The sequence below is a fragment of the Simochromis diagramma genome, unplaced genomic scaffold (genome assembly GCF_900408965.1).
Source record: "Simochromis diagramma unplaced genomic scaffold, fSimDia1.1 OVJJ01000644.1, whole genome shotgun sequence".
Classification (NCBI taxonomy): Eukaryota; Metazoa; Chordata; class Actinopteri; order Cichliformes; family Cichlidae; genus Simochromis; species Simochromis diagramma.
This window is the reverse complement of record NW_024387201.1, coordinates 1,756,981-1,776,283: the sequence shown is the minus strand read 5'-3', so window position 1 is coordinate 1,776,283 and position 19,303 is coordinate 1,756,981. Positions and strand designations below refer to the sequence as shown.

The following is a 19,303-nucleotide window of genomic DNA, read 5'->3' as shown; positions in this document are numbered from 1 at the left end:
AACAGGAGCTAAAGACAGCCCACGATGTCAGAGGGGAGAGAGCCAGAGAGCAGCTTTGCCTCTGCAACATCAGACGGAGAGGGAGGGACGCAGATGTAAAGAGAGAGAGTGAGAGAAAGGAGGAGAAATTTGGCCTACTTCTCCTCAGCTCTTATTTATATGCTGAGGACAACACAGTAACCAACCAGAATCCTGGGAGCTGGCATAGCAACAGTCACACAAGTCCCAGTCTGAGAGCCAGCTGTTTAACAATTCAGGCGCCTGCTGTTATGAATTCATGAAGGAAACAGCAGGAACATCTCCTGACTTGATGTACATTTCCTAATGTGCCCCAGTCTGTAAATCTAAATATCTATACACAACACTCCTTACATGCCACAGCTGCACAGTCTTTGTATGCTAAATTAGTTAAATGCCTGATTAATATGCACCACAAAGCCCATGAAGGTTCAGTAAAACTAGGAATGTGAAGCTGTGTGCCTCGTGTGTTCAGCCTTTGGAAGCAATGACAAGCCGAGCTCACAGAAAAGCTCAGGCTGATGCTTTCAATATGCTGTCCAATCAAACTGATTTACCACATGTGGAAAAGACTTGAGTGGTGACAAGCAGTGGGCAGCTGGTGAATACATGTGTGCAGCGTAATGTTTGGCTTCTAATAAAGGTTTAATCGTGTCACCGTGGCAGGATGGGTATTACCTGTAAGAGCTGTGGAGTCACTGAAAGCATTTTAGATTAAAGCTGTGAAGAAGTAAACGTGACTTAGTGTAGTGTGGGTTCTGTATGTTCCCATCTTCACAGCTGTGTGGGTTCTCTGGGGGTACACCAGCTTCCTCTCACAGTGAAAGAAACACATGTCAGGTTAACTGTTCATTGTGACACTGGCTGTAGTGAAGAATGGGGGCACGGCTGCTGCTCGCCTACCTAAGGTGGAACCACCTCTGGTCCAGTGATGGGGGGAATGGATCGAGAGATTTGTGCCAGGAATCTGATGAAACCACCTGTACACTATCCCACCCACCTGATTGTGCCTCTCAGTCTACCAGCTTTTATCTTACATCCTGGAATTCTGTCCTGGATGGTCTCTGGAAGACCTCTGCACCATATCCCCACTATCACCACCATGGAAACCAGTGAGCTTTTATACACCACTGCCACAGTAATGCCAGAAGCACTTGAGTATAAGATAAAGCTAGAAATGCAGGCAGATGACGCCCCCTGTGGAGAAAAGACCGCTGTCAGGCTGTTAGCAGCTGAGTGTTCAGCTGTGGTGAACACTGGGCTATCTTGGAGAAAGTTCAGCAGGATTACGACAGGAAACGACCGTGGATGGAATATTTCCTCCCACGTCACTCTGCCATGGTGGTAGATGTGAGGGGTTTAGGGGAGTGTTCCACATCTGCTTTTCATTCTATGCAGCCAGGCAGGAGACCTGTCTCTGCTTATCCTCTCCTAAACCAGTGGTAGTTGTGCAGTGTCAAATTCATTTACAGTTCTTAGAGTTTGTTTTGTTTTGAGTTTGTTTGTTCTGTCTCTGTGGTGAGTCTGGGTCTGGGTCCCAGGGTTTAGATCCCGTCGTACTGTTTCTACTTCCCTGTGTCAGCACGCTGTGTTCCTCATCTGTTGTTCCTAGTCTGTTACCTACGGGGTTTCCTCAGTGTATTCCTGGAATTCCCAGTGTTTCCCTTGGATGTTGAACTTTGTTTTGCCACTGTTTTGGATATAAAGGTTCTGCCAAGTTTGCCTCACAAATTTACACTTGGGTCCATTTTTTGGTAAATGGTAAAGGGACCGGGTCTTACACAGCGCTTTTCTACTCTGAGCACTCAAAGCACTTTATACAACTTGTTCATTCACCCAATCACATCCATTCACACAAGCACTTGTCTGGGTTTTCAGTGCTACCTAACTAACATTCATACACGTTCACACTCCGATACTCAGACACACTCGGTATAGTATCTTGCCCAAGGATATTTGGCATGCAGACTGGAGCAGACTGGGATCGAACCCGCTCTACTACCTGAGCTACAGCCACCCCGTGCTTTCATGAGGTGCTTTCACACCTTCATGAAAACACCGCCAAATTAATTCAATAAATATCCTGTCTAAATATAAAATCTAAATCGTGGATATTCACTTTTAAAAAAGATGGGTTGTTCTTGTTCTATATTATACCTAACTATCAGAGCTGCTCAGTGAGTGGGTCATCAGAGGTGTGCAGGCATCTGCACATAGGCAGTAAGGGCTGGGTGCATCTCCCCGCCTCCTCAGCAGTTCCTATTAGGGTAAAGATGCGTTAGTCCCGGAGACTCTGGGCAACTGGTCCTGTTAAAGCTTCTATACACTGTGTAGCAAGTCCTCCACCTTTATGTCATTCTTAGGACCTCAGTGCAAATATTAAAAGGTCCTGAATGGGAACATAATCAACATAATCAAGGCAGGGATTACACTTTCTCCTACATATTTGGTATTTTAAGATGAAAACTGGTCTTATTTGTATAGGCAGCAGTGAAACTGTACACGACAGCAGCATGAAGCGAACAGCAGCTCTCTCACTGTGATGATAGTTGTTGTATGTCACTATAGTGTATACCTGCATACAGTTTATTTCTTCATTGAATAAGGCAGAGTGCATCAGTAATAATAACCCCGAGAGCCATAGTGCTGAGCCAGCACGCTGCCTGCACTCAGCTTATCCACTTTCTGGTCTGCACATTAAGACCATCTCACTCCAAGCTGGATTACAAACCAGGAAAACAAGCACACAGCTCTGTCTGTGAAACTGTGTGCACTGATTGGAGGGCGTTTACATTTCCATGATCATGGGCATATTGTCCTGACAGAGGAACACCAAATATCATCCTCTGAACCACAGGGCTGGCCTCATTCATCATCATGTTCGCTGAGGCAACATCAAATGGAAAACTATCCCACACAGAGACACCCACTTGTTTCCAGGTCTGAGCTGAGATGAGGGAACCAACCACAACGAGGACACCGTGACACAGTGTTCAAACAGCTTAGCTGTGAGGTGACTGTGTTACCTGTCATCATTTAAATGCAGGATGTTTATGACACAAACATACCAGTGTAACACACTAAATCATGATATTTCTAAATAATTACCACAAAGTAACAGTTTCCCCAACTAAACCTTTTATTTTCACAGTAATAGACAGTCCAGGTCAGAGCCTGTATTCACCCTCCTGACACGTCGCTCAGCAGCATCTTGCACCAACACCACTAACTTCAGTAGTTAGTGGTCCTTACTGTGTCTGCATCAGCTAGGTGCTGTCATTCAGGTGTGTACGTCACACCCTGTAACGCTCAGGGTTAAACACACCTGAACACAGCCTGACCCGTCTGGACGCTCTTTGGACACATGAGGCCAAAAATACAGCAGCACAAACACCAGTGTCAGTATTTGGTGACTAAAACAATCTAATATACTTTTTTCAGACAAGGCAAAGCTGCTAACGGATGCTCTACCAGCTGCAACCACACACACACACACACACACACCTGTCGCCTCTTACTTGCTTCATATGTTGCAAGTCCAGACTGGCACAGGGCAGATGTTCATACGCACAGCTACAGCAACGGTTAACATTATATATCTCCAGTGGCTCGAATGACCCAGAGCGAGGCAGAGTGCAGCCGTTACCCAGTGTTCTCCTCAGCTGCCAGTGAGCATTAGTAAGACCTGAGGACACTCACCCTGTTAAAGCGTTTGGCCTGGAAGAGATGTCCGTTCACTCGGTAGAGCTTCCTCCATCTTCTGGCCCCCCGTCGGTAGATCGATTCTAGGAGAGAGAGGAAACGGTTGTAGAGCTGTAGCATGATGAGGGACTAATTGAGAGAGGGATGGAGGGGGAGCTAAGATAAAAGAAAAAAGTGATACAATCAGGTAAAAAGTGAGGTAAAGGTCCAGGTTTCATGCACAACATCAGAGTTTGAGCGAGGGGGGAAGATCAGCGTCGGGTTTCTCTACAGCAGTAAAAGCTCACACTGCTCTGCCTACTCCACTCCCTCCCTCACCACTCTTCAATCTCCTCCCTTCATGTTTCTCCCTCAGCACCTCCATCACTGCTTGTTTTACCTGATGAATAAATTCATCAGTACCTTATAATTCCTTTTATTCAGACGACACTGTGACGGTGGAGCTATTTATAACAGGACCGTGCAGTCAGCTAAAAATAAACTGCTGCTTCATTTAGATGTGTGAGAGCTGCTGCTGTTGGAAACAATATTTAACATTATTACAAAGGCTTTCCTGGGCTCATCAATAGTGTGACCGTCTGAAACAATCCTATCAGACACACTGTCATTAATATTATCAGGCCCATTGAATGGAATGAAGAAGCACTATAAAGACTTCTGTTTGTGTTTATTCTCTGCAGGATTATTTCATCACATTGCTGTCATGTGTGCTTCCATCCTCACACAATGCTGCTTTGTCAGATGTTGCCTCACCTGCTGCACACAAAGGTGTTGATGGTTTAATACAGAGAAACTCTTCTGGTATCCAAACTGGAGAACAACAACAACAAGTCCTCACATTTGTAATCAAACCGACCTGCTAACATTTCCAACATAATGCATGAAGCTGAGTCGTGTGGGCAGTTTTCTTATAACATCAACAATACTAAATCCTCTAAACTATGAAAGAATAAAAAAGAAACGTTACAACCAGTTATAAAAACCCTGTTTATCAGTGCGGTCTCCTACAACCCGAATCCTCTCTGATACACTCACTCAAACCAACACTGTTGATACTGTATGAAAGAGGACTCCAACCCCCAAACATGAAACCGTATTATTGGCCACCACAGACTGCTACTATACCAGCCACCGCAGTGAGAGGGGTTATATGCATATGGCAGCTATGGGTGAGAAGCACCGAGTAGCTCACTGCAATAACAGTAATAATAGAAGATAGCTACAGCACAGTGGGAACAACAGTATGGAGCCAGCCCTGGGAGAACAGAGCAGAAGTGAACTGGTTAATGCACAGTCACCAATGACAGACGGACCTGCTGAGCTGAGGATGAAGATTGTGGTGAGACCCCAACAAAGAGCACAAAGTCCTCGTGCAGATACTTGCATATGCTGCCTCACAGATCACTCCTAGTACCAGGTGTCCATGAGTGTGGCTCTAGAAGCTGCCAAACACAGGCTCACAGCTCCGGCCAAGAGAATAAATCACCTGTTCTCCAAAGACCCATCCAGGCTCCACCATCATCCAACAAGGGAATAATAGCAGAGTCACCCAGAGCCAAAACTGTAAAAAAGTCACCATCCAGTCCACACACTGACTTCCAAACTGGTGACATCATCGGGGTTTAAGCCTTTAGTCAGAAGACGACACCGTTTCCACGGGCTGCTACACCACTCAACACGCTGTAGTCATTCTTACTATGGCTGAATTCACCATGAGTGTCATTAACTCATCAAAATGTATGCTGACAGTTAGCATTACACCAGTGAATATTACCTGTGACCAGTTCATTAAAACAAAAGCAGAAATAAGCATGATGACATCTTACACCCACAAAGCTGATCTGTCCCTGTCAGGTCAGATACCTTCTCATTGAAAAGAACAATACTACTTTTCATTTCATTAAACTCAATCTTCATAAGACTTCATAGAGATGTTATTAAAGAGCATAGTGCTGAGCAGCAGCATGTTACACAGCCTCAGGCACAGCCTGTGTGTGTCGCCTCCTGCAGTTTACTCCAACAACCCAACACAACCACCTCACCACAGTATGTGCCGCAGCCATGTGGCATCACCATCTCCCCTCTCACTAATTATTCATTAGCTGCTCTCCCAGTGTACCCCCCCACCTGTACTAGCTTTCCAGTCTAGTTAGTTTCTCCAGTGATGGGCGTGGCCTAATAACGTCCTCCACTCACACATCTTTTGCCTCTGTTGCCATGGTAACCCCAGCCCATGCTCATGTTGTCATGAGGATGTCAGAACCTGTCAGTAAAGGTGCACACAGACGATAAATCTTCTGAAAGCAGACCTCACCGTGGTGCTGAATCTGATTTCTACTCTGCGTCGTGTACACGTCTGTGCATTCTCATGTTCAGCATCACTGTGTGTAATATATAAAACAGTACCACAGGTCAGGCAGTGTGAGGGATCTGTGCAGCTGCTCCAGTTGTTCCTTCAGTCCCTGTTACTCCTCAGATTTTCGGTGTAGATGTTAGCGAGGTGGATCAGTGAGTCCTCCACAGGAGGCCACTCCACTCCTGAATCGATATCCTTATCCACTCTTAGTGCTGAGCTGACGTAGGGGCTGACACCTCTGCAGAGCAGCAGCTGGGACAGTGCATCACCTCCATATACTGCATGCTTGTGCTGTTGCCTTGGAGCTGGCCTCCACGGTGCGTGCATGCTGTGCACATAGATAAAATGGGCACGCTGTGGTCACCATGGATGGTCGAGGTCAGCCACACAGAATTCTAATGTCTACTTTGAATTTCTGCAGGTCGTCCATGTTTACAGGCTTAAAGCTATGTGACTGGCTGATTAATGAGCAGCTGGTGTAGCTAACTTGCTTGCACGTCACTTTAAAGCGTGCAGTGTGGTGCGAGCCTCGTCCAAGCCAAAAATGAAGCGCTCGTTTCTATTTGGACATGAGAACCATAGAAACAAGGACTGAAATGCACCAAAGCACGACCAGCTTACTGGGCATTAAAGGCAAAACTGAAGTCACAGAGACCTCGTGTCACTAAAGTAGCCCTGCTGTAGAGTGACTCTGCTATGTTTAATGCACAAACAACAAGAAGCTGTGGCTGCTTTGGGTCTGTGTGAAGCCAGGCTGTGGAGATCTGAAGCACAAACAGGCCTCGCTCTTTACAGTTTTGTCTGTGAACTCCCTTAAATCTTCTTAAGCCCTCCAAAGAAAAAGAGAACCACTGCAGTGTGTTTCCATAGTTACCCACTATTTTCTTCTTACTGGTGGGTGAGGGAGATGGGGATGAGACACCACATGCTAATGTGGGGAGACGTGTGAGGAAACCTATGTGTGATTTAACACACAGCACATGCCCACACAATGCTAAATACAGTATGATTAAATCATTAAGTGCAAAGTGGTAAATTGCAGCAATTAGCTCAGTGTGTTGATAAAACCATGAGACAGAAGGAGCTTCAACACACGAGTTTCCTCCTTTGTGCCATACAGACTTGTCTGGGGGAACCTTCATAATCAGAGCATTAATAATAAATCAGTAGAAAGACTGATGGTTACAGGCTGCTGCAAACACTGCTCTGGTGTCTGTGCACCACAGCTGCACTGTGGGGGAATGTTTTATCCACTCAGATCCTGTGTGGGCCTGTGCCACTGACACGTGTCCCCTCTGACAGGATCATTAGGACACACTCTCAGTTTCAGTGTTTTCATTCTCAGTGCACTGTATTTGATTCCTGTGTTAACAGAGTGGCTCTACCACTCAAACTAATACATCACAATCGATCAATATTCAATGGCTGTGAATATGTAAACGGCTTCTTTAAAAGCACTGGCCCCAAAAGAGATGCTTCAAAGAATACACCTGCGTGTAAGCATGTGAAGGCCACCTGTGGAACCAGGTCCTGGTGTGGATTCAGGAGACAGATTAGACTGAAAGCTGTGTGATAAAGCTTATAGTTGGGCTGCATCAGGTGATCCTGAACAACCCCCTACTTATGGTGCAATATTCTTGGGCTGCTGAGGGGCTTCCCATGATACACTGAGCATTTCCTCTTTGCTCCTCTGTGTTTATAAATCGGTTAAAGTGTGGCCGTCTCTCCTACAGTTTGTCCCGTCTCTACCCCGACCCTCTGTCCTGAGCCTGCTTCTGCCGCAGGTTTCTTCCTCTTACACGGTAGTTTTTCCTTCCCACTGTCAACAACTGCTTGCTAATGATTTGCTTTCTAATACTGCAGGGTTACCTTACAATATAAAGTGGCTTGAGGCAAGAACTGAGTTGAATTTAAAATGACAGCCTGACTCGACTCCTAGCCTCGGACACAGCAGGAGCACATCTCAGTCAGCCAGTGAAAAGATCATGTGCTTGGTAAAGTAAGAGTATTGTTGAAGGAACTAGTAGATGCATAGTGCTGGAAAACGAGGGTAATGTTAACCTGAGAGTTAGCATGATGCCCCTGTCAGCATCGTGATATTGTGCAGTTTTAACTCAAACATTGGTGTTAACCACAAGATATGGTAAATAGACCAATGGGATTCCCCGGTCTCATCCATGTTCTTTTAGGTGTTAAAATTCAGATGAGCAGCTGTGAAACACAAGCAGTCGACTGTGGTTAGAGCTCCATGCCTCCCATTAAAGAACCATCACAGGACCTCTCACAGCCCAAATGTGCTGTAAACTCTGCTACACTTCACTTGCACTGACTGGCAAAGCTTCAAAGAGCTGACCTAGTACAGCATACCCCTGAGGAGAACAAGTGTTGCATTGTCCCACATTTCTGCCAAGGTGATAGTAAGAATGGCCCAAAGTGAATGAGCAAAGCAGAGCAGGCGAATCGAACGATACCATACCTCCAGATGCAAAGGCCAAAGCACACAGTCCCGCCATCTTGTCCACTGGAGGGATGAAGACGAGCAGACAGCCTATCGGAGATATACTGTGACTTACGCAGCGAGCTGTGGAGCAGGAGAGCAGGGTGGTACTACCAAATCTCTCCAGAACAGGACATTTACAAGGGTTTGACTCACTTCCAGACATTGTTCCTCTCACTAACAGGAAAGTAGCAGCATATACGTTACCAACAACACCCACCCCTCCCCTCAGACTCACGCAGAAAAAAGGAAACAGCGAGCTTTAAGAGTCAAACTGATTGTTTTCACTGACTCTTAAAGGAATTAGCAGCAGCGTTCATCAGCGACACAGCGAGCACGTTCTCAGGAAATACAGACCGACTGGGCCAAGTTACTCTCTGCTGCCAGTTTTTAAGGCTGTTACATAAAGCGAGGCTATTATTGTCTCCCAAAGAAGCTGAAGCAGATCAATAAAACAGCCCCGAGGTGTTTTTGACACCGTTAGACCGTCTGTGATAACACAACAGACTTACTGTGCTGGAAGAGAAGGAGACAAAACTACACAACAAAGTCCCATAAAATCTTCATTATTATCATTATTATTATTATTATTATGGGATTATTATGGACAACTTTATACTAACTTTCTACGGAATCAAATGAACTGTGACAATATGAACTGTTTATGTATTATTTATGTATGAGCAGTTTTTATTCAGGAGCCATCTTTGAATCTTATCCTGAGATAGTCACAGATGCAGGGCGTGTCCTCAGGTTTGTTTGCTGCACCCTCTGCTGTTAAAGCAAACACTCGCCAACATGCTGCCTTAGAAATCTGTGAAAAGTTCTTGTTTCATAAAAGAATATGTGAGCATGGTGTGATTGGGAACTTCAGCCTATGAAACAAATTTAAGCATGTATGAACTTATAAATGCTCATCGTAGTCAACAACACAGATCGTTTCCAGCGGTACCTTCAAAGTGTCTGTTTTAAAGTCAGATGCTCAGTCTGTCGTGCTCAGTGATGCATCTCAGCTGTAACATCTGAATAAACGACTTTCAGCAGGAACACAGCGTGTAGAGCGTGTACGGGAACTTAACTAAAGCCATCAAGTCAAAAAGCTGAAATACAGACACAGCCTTACTCCTGGTCCCAACTGAGGATAGGGAAACACTGTGGGTTTGACACTGGTTGTACTGGGAACGAGGCTGTCAGAGAGACTCCCATACTCGCAGCAAAACAACACAGGGGAGGCGTTCAATTAAAAATACTTCCTGTTATTCTCTCTAACTGATATAATGAGATGGATCTCGTTCTTGTGTCTTTGCGCTGAAACCAAAGGAAGCGTTCAACAATTCCACTAATTCCAGGATTAAAACGCAGAAACATCCAAACAAGCCATTTCCTTTAATGACATCATCATCGCTGGCACCTTTGCTCAGCCCTCGTGCGACCTTTCTCTGCACACACCTCAGGTGACCCGACGTGCTCCACGCTCACCTTACCTTTGACTCGAATGTAGAACAGCAGCAGGAGCAGCATCCCTCCAGCTGAATGTTCCAGCTCCTTCATACTGGGAATCTCATGGTGCTCTCCTGCTGCTGCTTCCCTCACGCTGCCTTTCTCCTCCTACTCCTGCTCTCAGCGAACAGCCCCGCGTTCTCCTCCTCTGTTCCCTCCACAGTCCCCTGTGGCTGCTCCTCTTCAGCCTCCTGTCACCTCAAATGAAGCTCCGTGCCATACAAACACCATTTTTCCTATTCCTTCTTGCCGTTGAGCATCAAATGTTTCTCACTGAGAAAGGATCACATCACATGACTGAGGCTTTTCACCGTCTGCACCCACACTGCAGTTACAGCTGGCTGCCCACAAGATGGCAGAGCAAGCTCTGACTCCAGCAGCACCACCCTGCTCTGCAGGCAACACGTTTTACCCTAAATATAAAGCTCACCTCTATTTTTAGTGACTGTGCCTATTGCAGCACATCCTGCATGACACTTCCAGCCCTGATTCTGGACACGGCCTGAAGAGCGTATGTGACAATGTTATTTTACTCCATCATAAAAAAGGACTGAGATCAAAACTGTGCTGGACAAAGATAATTATTCAGTTATTGAAAGCACAACGATCATTATATGAAGGTCAGCCAACAGTAATGTTTGTTTCTTTGGACATACGTTGGGTCAGTTCAGCTCTAACGCTTCGTGTTGTTGGTTTGCATCACTGTGTGGACCTTGCAGTGACGCACAAGCAACTTTTAATTATTATTCTACTGAGACACAGAAGCAGCAGCGCTGCTCACAGAGACCATGAGACCCTTTTCTGTTTAATGCCACACGTTCAAATTCAAGGCTTCTGGTGAAGGTTGAGGCAACAAAATGAATTACAATAAATAATCTACTTGGTGGCCACATGAAAAATAAATACATGAACAACTTCTCAGAGATGAGAGTAAAAACATTACCAATAGCTAACACTATCCTGCTGCTATATGTGTGTGAATGCCCTGAGCGCTGAGGCCAGCCTATCAGCTCAGCCCTGTTAGTTTTCTGCTCTAGGCCAGTGCAAAAACATTTTTATCAAACACAATGAGACAAAAACAAAGACGCTGTCGTCAGATTCCTCAGCTGGGCTTGAGACACGAGAACGATCACTTCCACCTGTAGCATGAAGACAACATACGTGTGTATGCTGATACTCCAACAGGAAAATAGTGTTCAGAAAGCAACTGTGTGATGTATCAGGATGTGAGCAATAAACAGAAAACATCTGTGATTTGGCTTCAACACCGTTTATCAGGTAACAGCCTCTCTGTGACTGAACTAAGTCTCTGTTTGAGTCTCTGTGTTTCACATGTGAGCACGATCAAGTCCACCATAAGAACACGCTTGCCTGCCCGTGTTGCAACACCAGGGGAGGCTGAGCAAACATTTTTTGCATTCCTTCACAGTGACGGAGAAAGGTTATACACAGTGTTAGAAAAGCAGCACTGCAGAAGCGGCCAGTGCAATGCTTCCACTCTGAACGAAGACGAGCTGCACAAGAGGCGCTCTGCTGGGATGGGACAGGCTAACATCACCCAGCTTTTGTTCACATGACTTAATACTATTCACTGTCACACAGCTTTATTTATTTCACACTGATGAGAAACAGGGTTGTAAAGTAACTTTTAATTTTGGACACCCTGTCAAAGCTAATGAAGCTAATGAAGTTCTTGATTTGAAAGCTGGACTAAAGTTATGGTAAAATCAAAAAGTACACCCTCTTTAAATCCTCAGGTTTTACATATAATGAAACAAAATCATCTAGCAGATAGCTATAAGCTCAAATGGACTACTGCTATAATATCATAACGCCATGCTGCACTAAGTCAAAATGCCGAAGAAGAAAGCACAGCTGTGTTCCACAGCTTTAGGAGCAGCGAGCTGCTGCTAATCAAATGACTTAACTAATCATCAACGAGCATTACAGCCACCATACGACGGTCCAGAGCATTCACACTGATAAGGAGGAAGGACGACAACAAAGGAAAAACTCTTGCTGCCGCCAATGAGGCTGTCGAAGTTTAAAAGGTCATTTCCAGTTAATCTGAATCATTCATTCTACAGTGAGAGGGCTTACTCAGAAGTGGAACAAATTTAAGACAGTGGTCAATCTTTCCAGCAAATTTCACCCCAATGTCAGACTATGGGATGCTCAAAGTCACATCTTCCACTCTACAGGCCTTAGTTAGGATGTGTTACGGCCCGGCTCTGCTAGGCCACCGTAACAGGATGTTAAATATTACAGTTTGTGGCTTCTTTGTAAGGGTTGCCAGGGGAATGCCTCTGTTCAGTACAGAGAACGCAGCAGCACAGGTTAGTGTTGCAAAGTAGCCTCTGAACAAACCAGGAGATTTCTGGAACAATGTCCTTTTGGACAGACGAGACCAAAGTGGAGACGTTTGGCTATCACGCACAGCGACTCCTTTGGCAAACCCACAAACAGCACCAACACATCAAACCAGCTATCAAGCACGGCGCTGATGATTTGGGCTTGAATGCAACCACAGGATCTGATCATGAACTCGTCTGTACAACAAAGCATTGTAGAGTCAGATGTGAGGCAATGCAACAGGACACTGATCCAAGCACACCAAGAGTAGTAGTAGAAGAGGGGGTAGTAGAGTAGAGGGGGGCTAAAACTGATGAAGTCATTAAAAACCATAGGACACTGAATGACTGTTTGAATGACTGGTGATTTTGAATTTTACAAAGACTCAGTCTGTTTGGACACATATTCATACAAACCTCCATTTGTCTTATACGTAGTCTATACAGTGGTTGAGCTTATTAGATTGCTTATTATTAGGCTGCTGAAACCTCGTAATGTTAAGAGCTGGAACACACGCTACACATACACAACAATGTACCAGACTACACAAATCTTTGGTCAAATGCTCCTTTGTGTGTGCTTCTTCTGGACCAGATCAGGTGCTGGATGCCCACTTCAGAACTTCTACAACAACAGAGCAAAGCAAAGTGACCTGATCAGGCATGTGGTGCAATGAACAGAGAAATTAAACATAAATGTGAGTAAAACAGTGATGCAGTGAAGAAAGAGACACTGCAGGGTAGATAATGGGGAAACCCAGAGTGAAGCTTTGGAAACCAGCTTGCTTAGCAGAGCAGCTTAGCCTAGCTCTCTTTGCCCAACGCTAGCTTCAGCAACACTATTGTTGTACAGCTTGTTTGTGCCAGCTGAAGGGGTTGCCCAGTGGGGGCACAGAGACCAGCCTTTTGTGGATTAGCCCTTTGAACAGATGTGCTCCAGGCTAACACTATTTACTGCAGAAGTTCAATAGTGGGACATGCCAACCACTTTAAATGCAGGAGATTCATCAGATCAGATTTTTTCTTCAATTAGATATTTGCAGAATTAAAAATTAGACACATTTTTATTAAATTACATGGTAAATAGTAAATGGCCTGCATTTGTATAGCACTTTTACTAGTCCCTAAGGACCCCAAAGTGCTTTACACAACCAGTCATCCACCCATTCACACACTGGTGATGGCAAGCTACATTGTAGCCACAGCCACCCTGGGGCGCACTGACAGATGCGAGGCTGCCGGACACTGGCACTACCGGGCCCTCTGACCACCACCAGTAGGCAAACGGGTGAAGTGTCTTGCCCAAGGACACAACGACCGAGACTGTCCAAGCTGGGGCTCGAACCGGCAACCTTCCGATTATAAGGCGAACTCCCAGCTCTTGAGCCACGATCGCCCCAGCAATTACAGCAAAGTTTTGTTTGGAAGTCAGGGTTATGAGAACAAAATATTGACTTTCAGTTACTCACAATTATGATCAGTGTCTGTGGTGCTCCAGCTGCAAACCACCTCACTATCACCTGAAGCAGCTGAGCTTCACAACACTTTGTCTCAAGGTGGCAGTAAAGCTGCCTGGCTAGCACACACAGTAATGTTAGCTGCTCAGCTATTAGCAATTACCCAATAGCTATTAGCTAGCTCGGAAAGACACAAGCTAGTGTACTCCCAGTGCTGGTCCCAAGCCCAGATAACTGGGAGGATTGCACCAGGAAGCACATCCAGCGTCAAAGCTTTGTCAGATGGAAAAAGCAGATCCATCTGATCCATCAGACAGGGATGCAGCCAAAGTTATCATTACCCAATATTAGCTATCTGTTAAGCTGTCATTAAGGTAGCATTGAGTGACCATCTGTTAACAGTAATGTGGGTCATCAGTCCTGCCAGTTTGTAACAGTGTATTAGATGGGGTAACAGGATGACAGTTATTTGTGTCTAAATCTGTTGTGTTTCTGACTAAAGCTGAAAAACCAACAACTGAACAAAGAGTCAGCTGTATGCGATGAGCAGGAGCACAGTACCACCTCACACCTAACAACATGTTTCTGGATCTACACAACACAATTATAAAGTAACTGTCAAACAATATTTATAATACGATGTGAAAGAGTAAGAGCAACGGGGTGTGTATTTCATCACATGTCTGTCTGAACGCTCTGTGAATGTAAGGCTATAATTCCTTCACTGTCATCTGTCACCACATACAGACGCACAGCATTAACACTGTGTACCACTCTGCACACTGTGGCTCCTCTCAAATAGAAAACCTCACATCAGAAGTACTGGAATAACTCTCAAACTCACACCTGCGAGCTGGAGAGGAAACAGTGTGTCACTAACTCACAACAACTTCCTTCACAGCACAGCTTTAGTCTGATTACTCTGACTGTGACAACTGGCCTCTGTCAGCGGTATCATACACCACCATCTTTAACAGGTGTGTTTCATCATGTTTGACAATCAATGTTGTAACACTGGATTATTTATTCATTTTTACAGTGAGCAGAATAATAAATGAAGCTTGTTTTTAAATATCAGGCACAGTCAGCATCATTATTACTGTCAGTCAGATCTACAGGTAGAACTGTTCAGGTGTATCAGGTGTCCTCAAATCCTGTCACACTCAGGTGTGTTCAGTTTGTCAGGCTCCAGTAATTAAAGGCAGTGTGTAATGTGTGTATGGGTGTTGATCTCCAGTTCAATAGTTCTTTAAAACAATGCAAACTCACTACAGACCTCAGCTGGCAATGCTGTGATTGTGCATCTACAGTCACACTACACACGTTTCACCTGTAGAACAAAACTGTTGCTTACTAACGGACACAGACAATAACCAGGCCTTGTGGAATAATCCTTCTGCAGAGCTGTGGTCAGTGTCTAACATGGTTGTGTCTATAGTGGTTTAAGCGTCTCTTCATTGAAACCTTGGCTTCCAGTGTAGGAACGTTCTTGTCTTTAGACTTGGAAACAGAACCGAGAACAGCGAGTAGAACACAGAGCAAAACACGTGACCAGCAGCGCTGCAGTAAATCAGTAACAAGGTTGGTGTTAGCTGACAGCGATAACCAGTTTATGTAAGACAAACACTTCCTGTTCCTTATTCAGACTGCGTTTCCTTAAAGATTTGAACTTTGCCCACATTGGTAATGATGTACAACAGCTGCACAGGTGCAAACCTAACAGATAACAGGGTCCCATCACTCTGATTCATGCTCCTTGTTTTTAGCACATAAACTCCTCCCTTTCAGTTTTTTCACGAGCCTCCTAACTCATCAGCTCTACCTGGAGAAACTCATCAGATCTGTCAGAGAGGAAAAAAGCTTCAAACATGCATAAATCCAAGCACAACAGAGCCCAGGGGGCCTTTATATGACATGGCCCAGTTCTCAAAGCTCTAATCATGTGTTTCCTGCAGAACGGTCAGAGAGGTTCAAAACAGCTTCAATCATCAGCTTTTAATACAACATTTTCTTATCCGAAGGGCGACGTGACCCAAATTCTGGATGGATCAGACAACTGCTGTGTTACTTAAAGGTTTATTTCCAACCCAGTTAGCAAAAATAAAAAGAGCGCTCCTCCCAGAAGACAGTGACCACGGGCTTTTCCACTTACAAAAGATAAAATAGATTATTGATCTGAAGGAGGAGAAGGGTGAGTGTGTGTCCTAGAAAAACCATGTGTCTCTAACAGTGTCTCAGGCTGAGTGAGTCACTGAGCCTCTGTCAGGCTGACGTGAGATTAGAAACACCGGTCATCAAACACGTATCCAACCACGACACAGTGATATCAACTATTCACATTAAATCATTTCTCAATTTTTGTACCTGCGAGTTGTCCAAGCTGAGACTGTCCTCCCATTAAAACCACAGCTGTTTATTTATACCAGTCTATGGCCGTGTACTGGAGCAGCACTCGGAGACAGACAGCCATCCCCAAAGGCTCAAAGGAAATGCAAAAAATTGCAACCAGGAAGAAACTAGGAAAGGAAACTACTAAGGAAACATGAGCAGAGGGCGGCTGAGGACACGAACACACTGAGGATAACCAGACCACAGGTGGGAACACGGCTCAAACTAAGGGGAAACGGACACAGAGACTATCAAAATAAAACAGGAAGTGAGGTTATTGCTTTAGTTTTGACTATAGTTCTCCCTCTACAGTGATTTCACTGACTGACTGTTAAGCCACTGTACACTGACCCTCCTGCGTACACTGACCCTCCTGTGCCAGCCTCAACAGTGATTAGCTACAAGCCAAAATATCATTTATCCCAAACTGGACGAGCTTTTCCAAAAACACAGCTCTGCACAGGGAAACTGATGAATTAACATATCTAATATTTAACCAGTATTAACTCAGTGCATACCATGAAGTCAGCACAATGAGTCCTTATCGAGCTAACTTCAGCCTGCCGTTCGTCTGTTTGCTCCTCGAGGTGGCCGGGCTCTTTTTCTCTGGTCCTCTGCTTCAGGTGGACTGATGGGCGGCCGTCACCTGCTCTGTGCTCCTGGGTGGAGCTGTTCCTCCATCTGCTCGTCTGAATCAGATCACTGTTCATCGTTACACAGGTGTCTTCATCCAGAACTTAAGTAAGAGATCCACACACCCACACTAACTGGAAACCTGCCTGACTGCCACTGTCGTTCTCTTCACCACACTCGTCTTAATATCACTGTGTAAACTTTGCATTTCAGTCTGATTCTTGGGTCCAAATAATTCATCAAAGATCATCAAACTCATTCTAATAGTAGACAAACTGAGCTCCATGATGCATGTATCAGCATTTTTCAGTCAGGTTCATGAATCACATCCAGCCTCCATTATTTCTAAACCAGCTAAATAAAGAAATCACTGACATGTGTTAGCAGGATCACAGAGCTGCATCACTCAGGTTCACTAACTTATATAAACTGCTGTGTGGTTCCAGTTTATCCAGTTTACAGTGGTGGAAATGTGGCCTTGGTTACAGCTACAGCACTCGTTGATTAAAACCAGAATGGCTTTAATCAAGTGAGACAAACGAGTGCATCTGCATAAATACGAAAAGGCTTTTTTATATGAAAGGTGAGCTTTCCTATATTCATTACACTGAATCACACATTTTGTTTTACGTTTGCTGATTGTGACCCTGACGAAACACTGATAACTCCAGTTTCCTCCACTCAGGGGATTCCCATGTGCACCAGTAGGAAACCAGCTCCCCACCACTGAACGACACACAGACCAGCTGATTACATTAGTTCAGCATCCAAGAGCCAGTGTTGAGCCTGCAGTTTGGACCTTAGCACGGTTTAAAAACAGGGATTATTAGTGTGTGTACATACACAGTGACTCGTCCATACTAATAACTGAAGACATTACTGTCCTCCATCTTTTCTTAGCCCGTCTCAGAAGGTTCGCCTAACTCTTGGACTCTGGACATGAGGATCCATCGTTATTCCATCAGGGAGTTAGCAGCATCTGCAAGAATGACCAAATCATCCATTCGGTCCAATCTTACCAGAAGTTAACACTCATCAGTTCAGCAGCATTAACAGGACAAAAGGAAGACCACTCAGTGGAGACCATCTTTCCCTGGGTTGGCAGAGACAGGTTTACTACATCAGGTTACGAATCAAAGCATACTGCAAAAACATCCAAGACTTTCCAAAGAGATGGAAAGTTCCTCACTTATCTGAGCCCAACAGGGCATCTGTACAGAAGAAACAAAGAATTTTTATGTTCATGGTTTCTGGAGTCGTTAACTACCAAACAAACAAGAACCTACATTGAAAATGATGTTTTTCCATTTTTAGTGTCTGAAAATGGAGTTCTTGTTTATAAAAATGGCTTTAATTCTGAACCCTGAGTCCAATACGTTTGTTCTCCTTAAATGAAAGCACTCGACTGCAGACACATGTTGACTGCAGTACTTCAGGACCCAGCAGCACACTGGTCTCTGGTTCCAGTTCCATGGTAACCATGTGAACACCAGTCTGTAGATGCACAGAAGAACAGCCCCTGTTACTGACACTGGCTTCCACACAGGAAATGATGACATATGGCTTTGCTGCTGATGCCTTATCACAGGTAAATCAAAGCAAACATGTTCTTCAGCCCTGCCTTATTATCAGTTAAATGACTTTTCAGTCCATGCATGAAAACCAGTAACACAATTCCATCAGCTCTGGCAGGCTCTGCATGAAAACCCTCCTGGAGACTGGAAGCTCTTATATGAAGAGACTGGTGCATCATAATCAGAGGCAGGCTGTGTGTACAAGCCTCATCTGTCTGCTCTCACAGTGACTCAGGCTCTGCTCTGACTCGATTTACTGCTGAGGGCAGCCAGCAGGAAAACATCAGATGCTAGAACTTCATACCAAAGTACTAAACAATCACACTGGGCTTCATGGCACCCGGGTCATACAGGCTGAGTGGGAAGACGATGGGATGACACCCAGAAGTCCCTGTGGTAGCAGAGGGGTGAAGATTTATTACCACATGAGGGTCTGCAGGTTCTTGTGTCCCACAGCAGGAACCCACAGACTGTCATGTGGACATCAGCAGACACAAAGTCACTGCAAATACTTCTTTACATCAACAGAATCACTGAATCTTTGCTTTTTATTTGTTACGCTTTGTCCAAGTCCCAGGAGACACTGCTGTGTGACCCTCTGTATTCTGTTCTGTTAACAGTCTGGCCATTAGTCTGTATAATACAGACCCTTCCTGTGTGCATCTGCACAGGACGTACCTTTTGCTACTATTTCACCAGAATATGCAGATAACTGTCCATCACATAGTCAAGCTAGGACAGCTGCATGGACACAAGAACACACAAAAGTATCTGACTGCAATTAAGCCTGAGAGCGTTTCTTTACATCTAAAAAACATAAAACAAAT

General features: G+C 44.8%; 1 protein-coding gene across 5 annotated transcripts in view; it reads right to left on the bottom strand.

Annotated features, from left to right (window-relative positions):
* Positions 1–19,303, bottom strand: part of prkcz (protein kinase C, zeta) — a 92,627-nt gene that overhangs the window by 42,688 nt on the left and 30,636 nt on the right. For 2 of the 5 annotated variants that reach the window (XM_040051187.1, XM_040051188.1), the window contains one exon: positions 3,718–3,803. In XM_040051187.1, coding sequence (XP_039907121.1) covers positions 3,718–3,803 — 86 coding nt within the window. The other 3 variants (XM_040051190.1, XM_040051191.1, XM_040051189.1) reach the window with 3 other exon arrangements.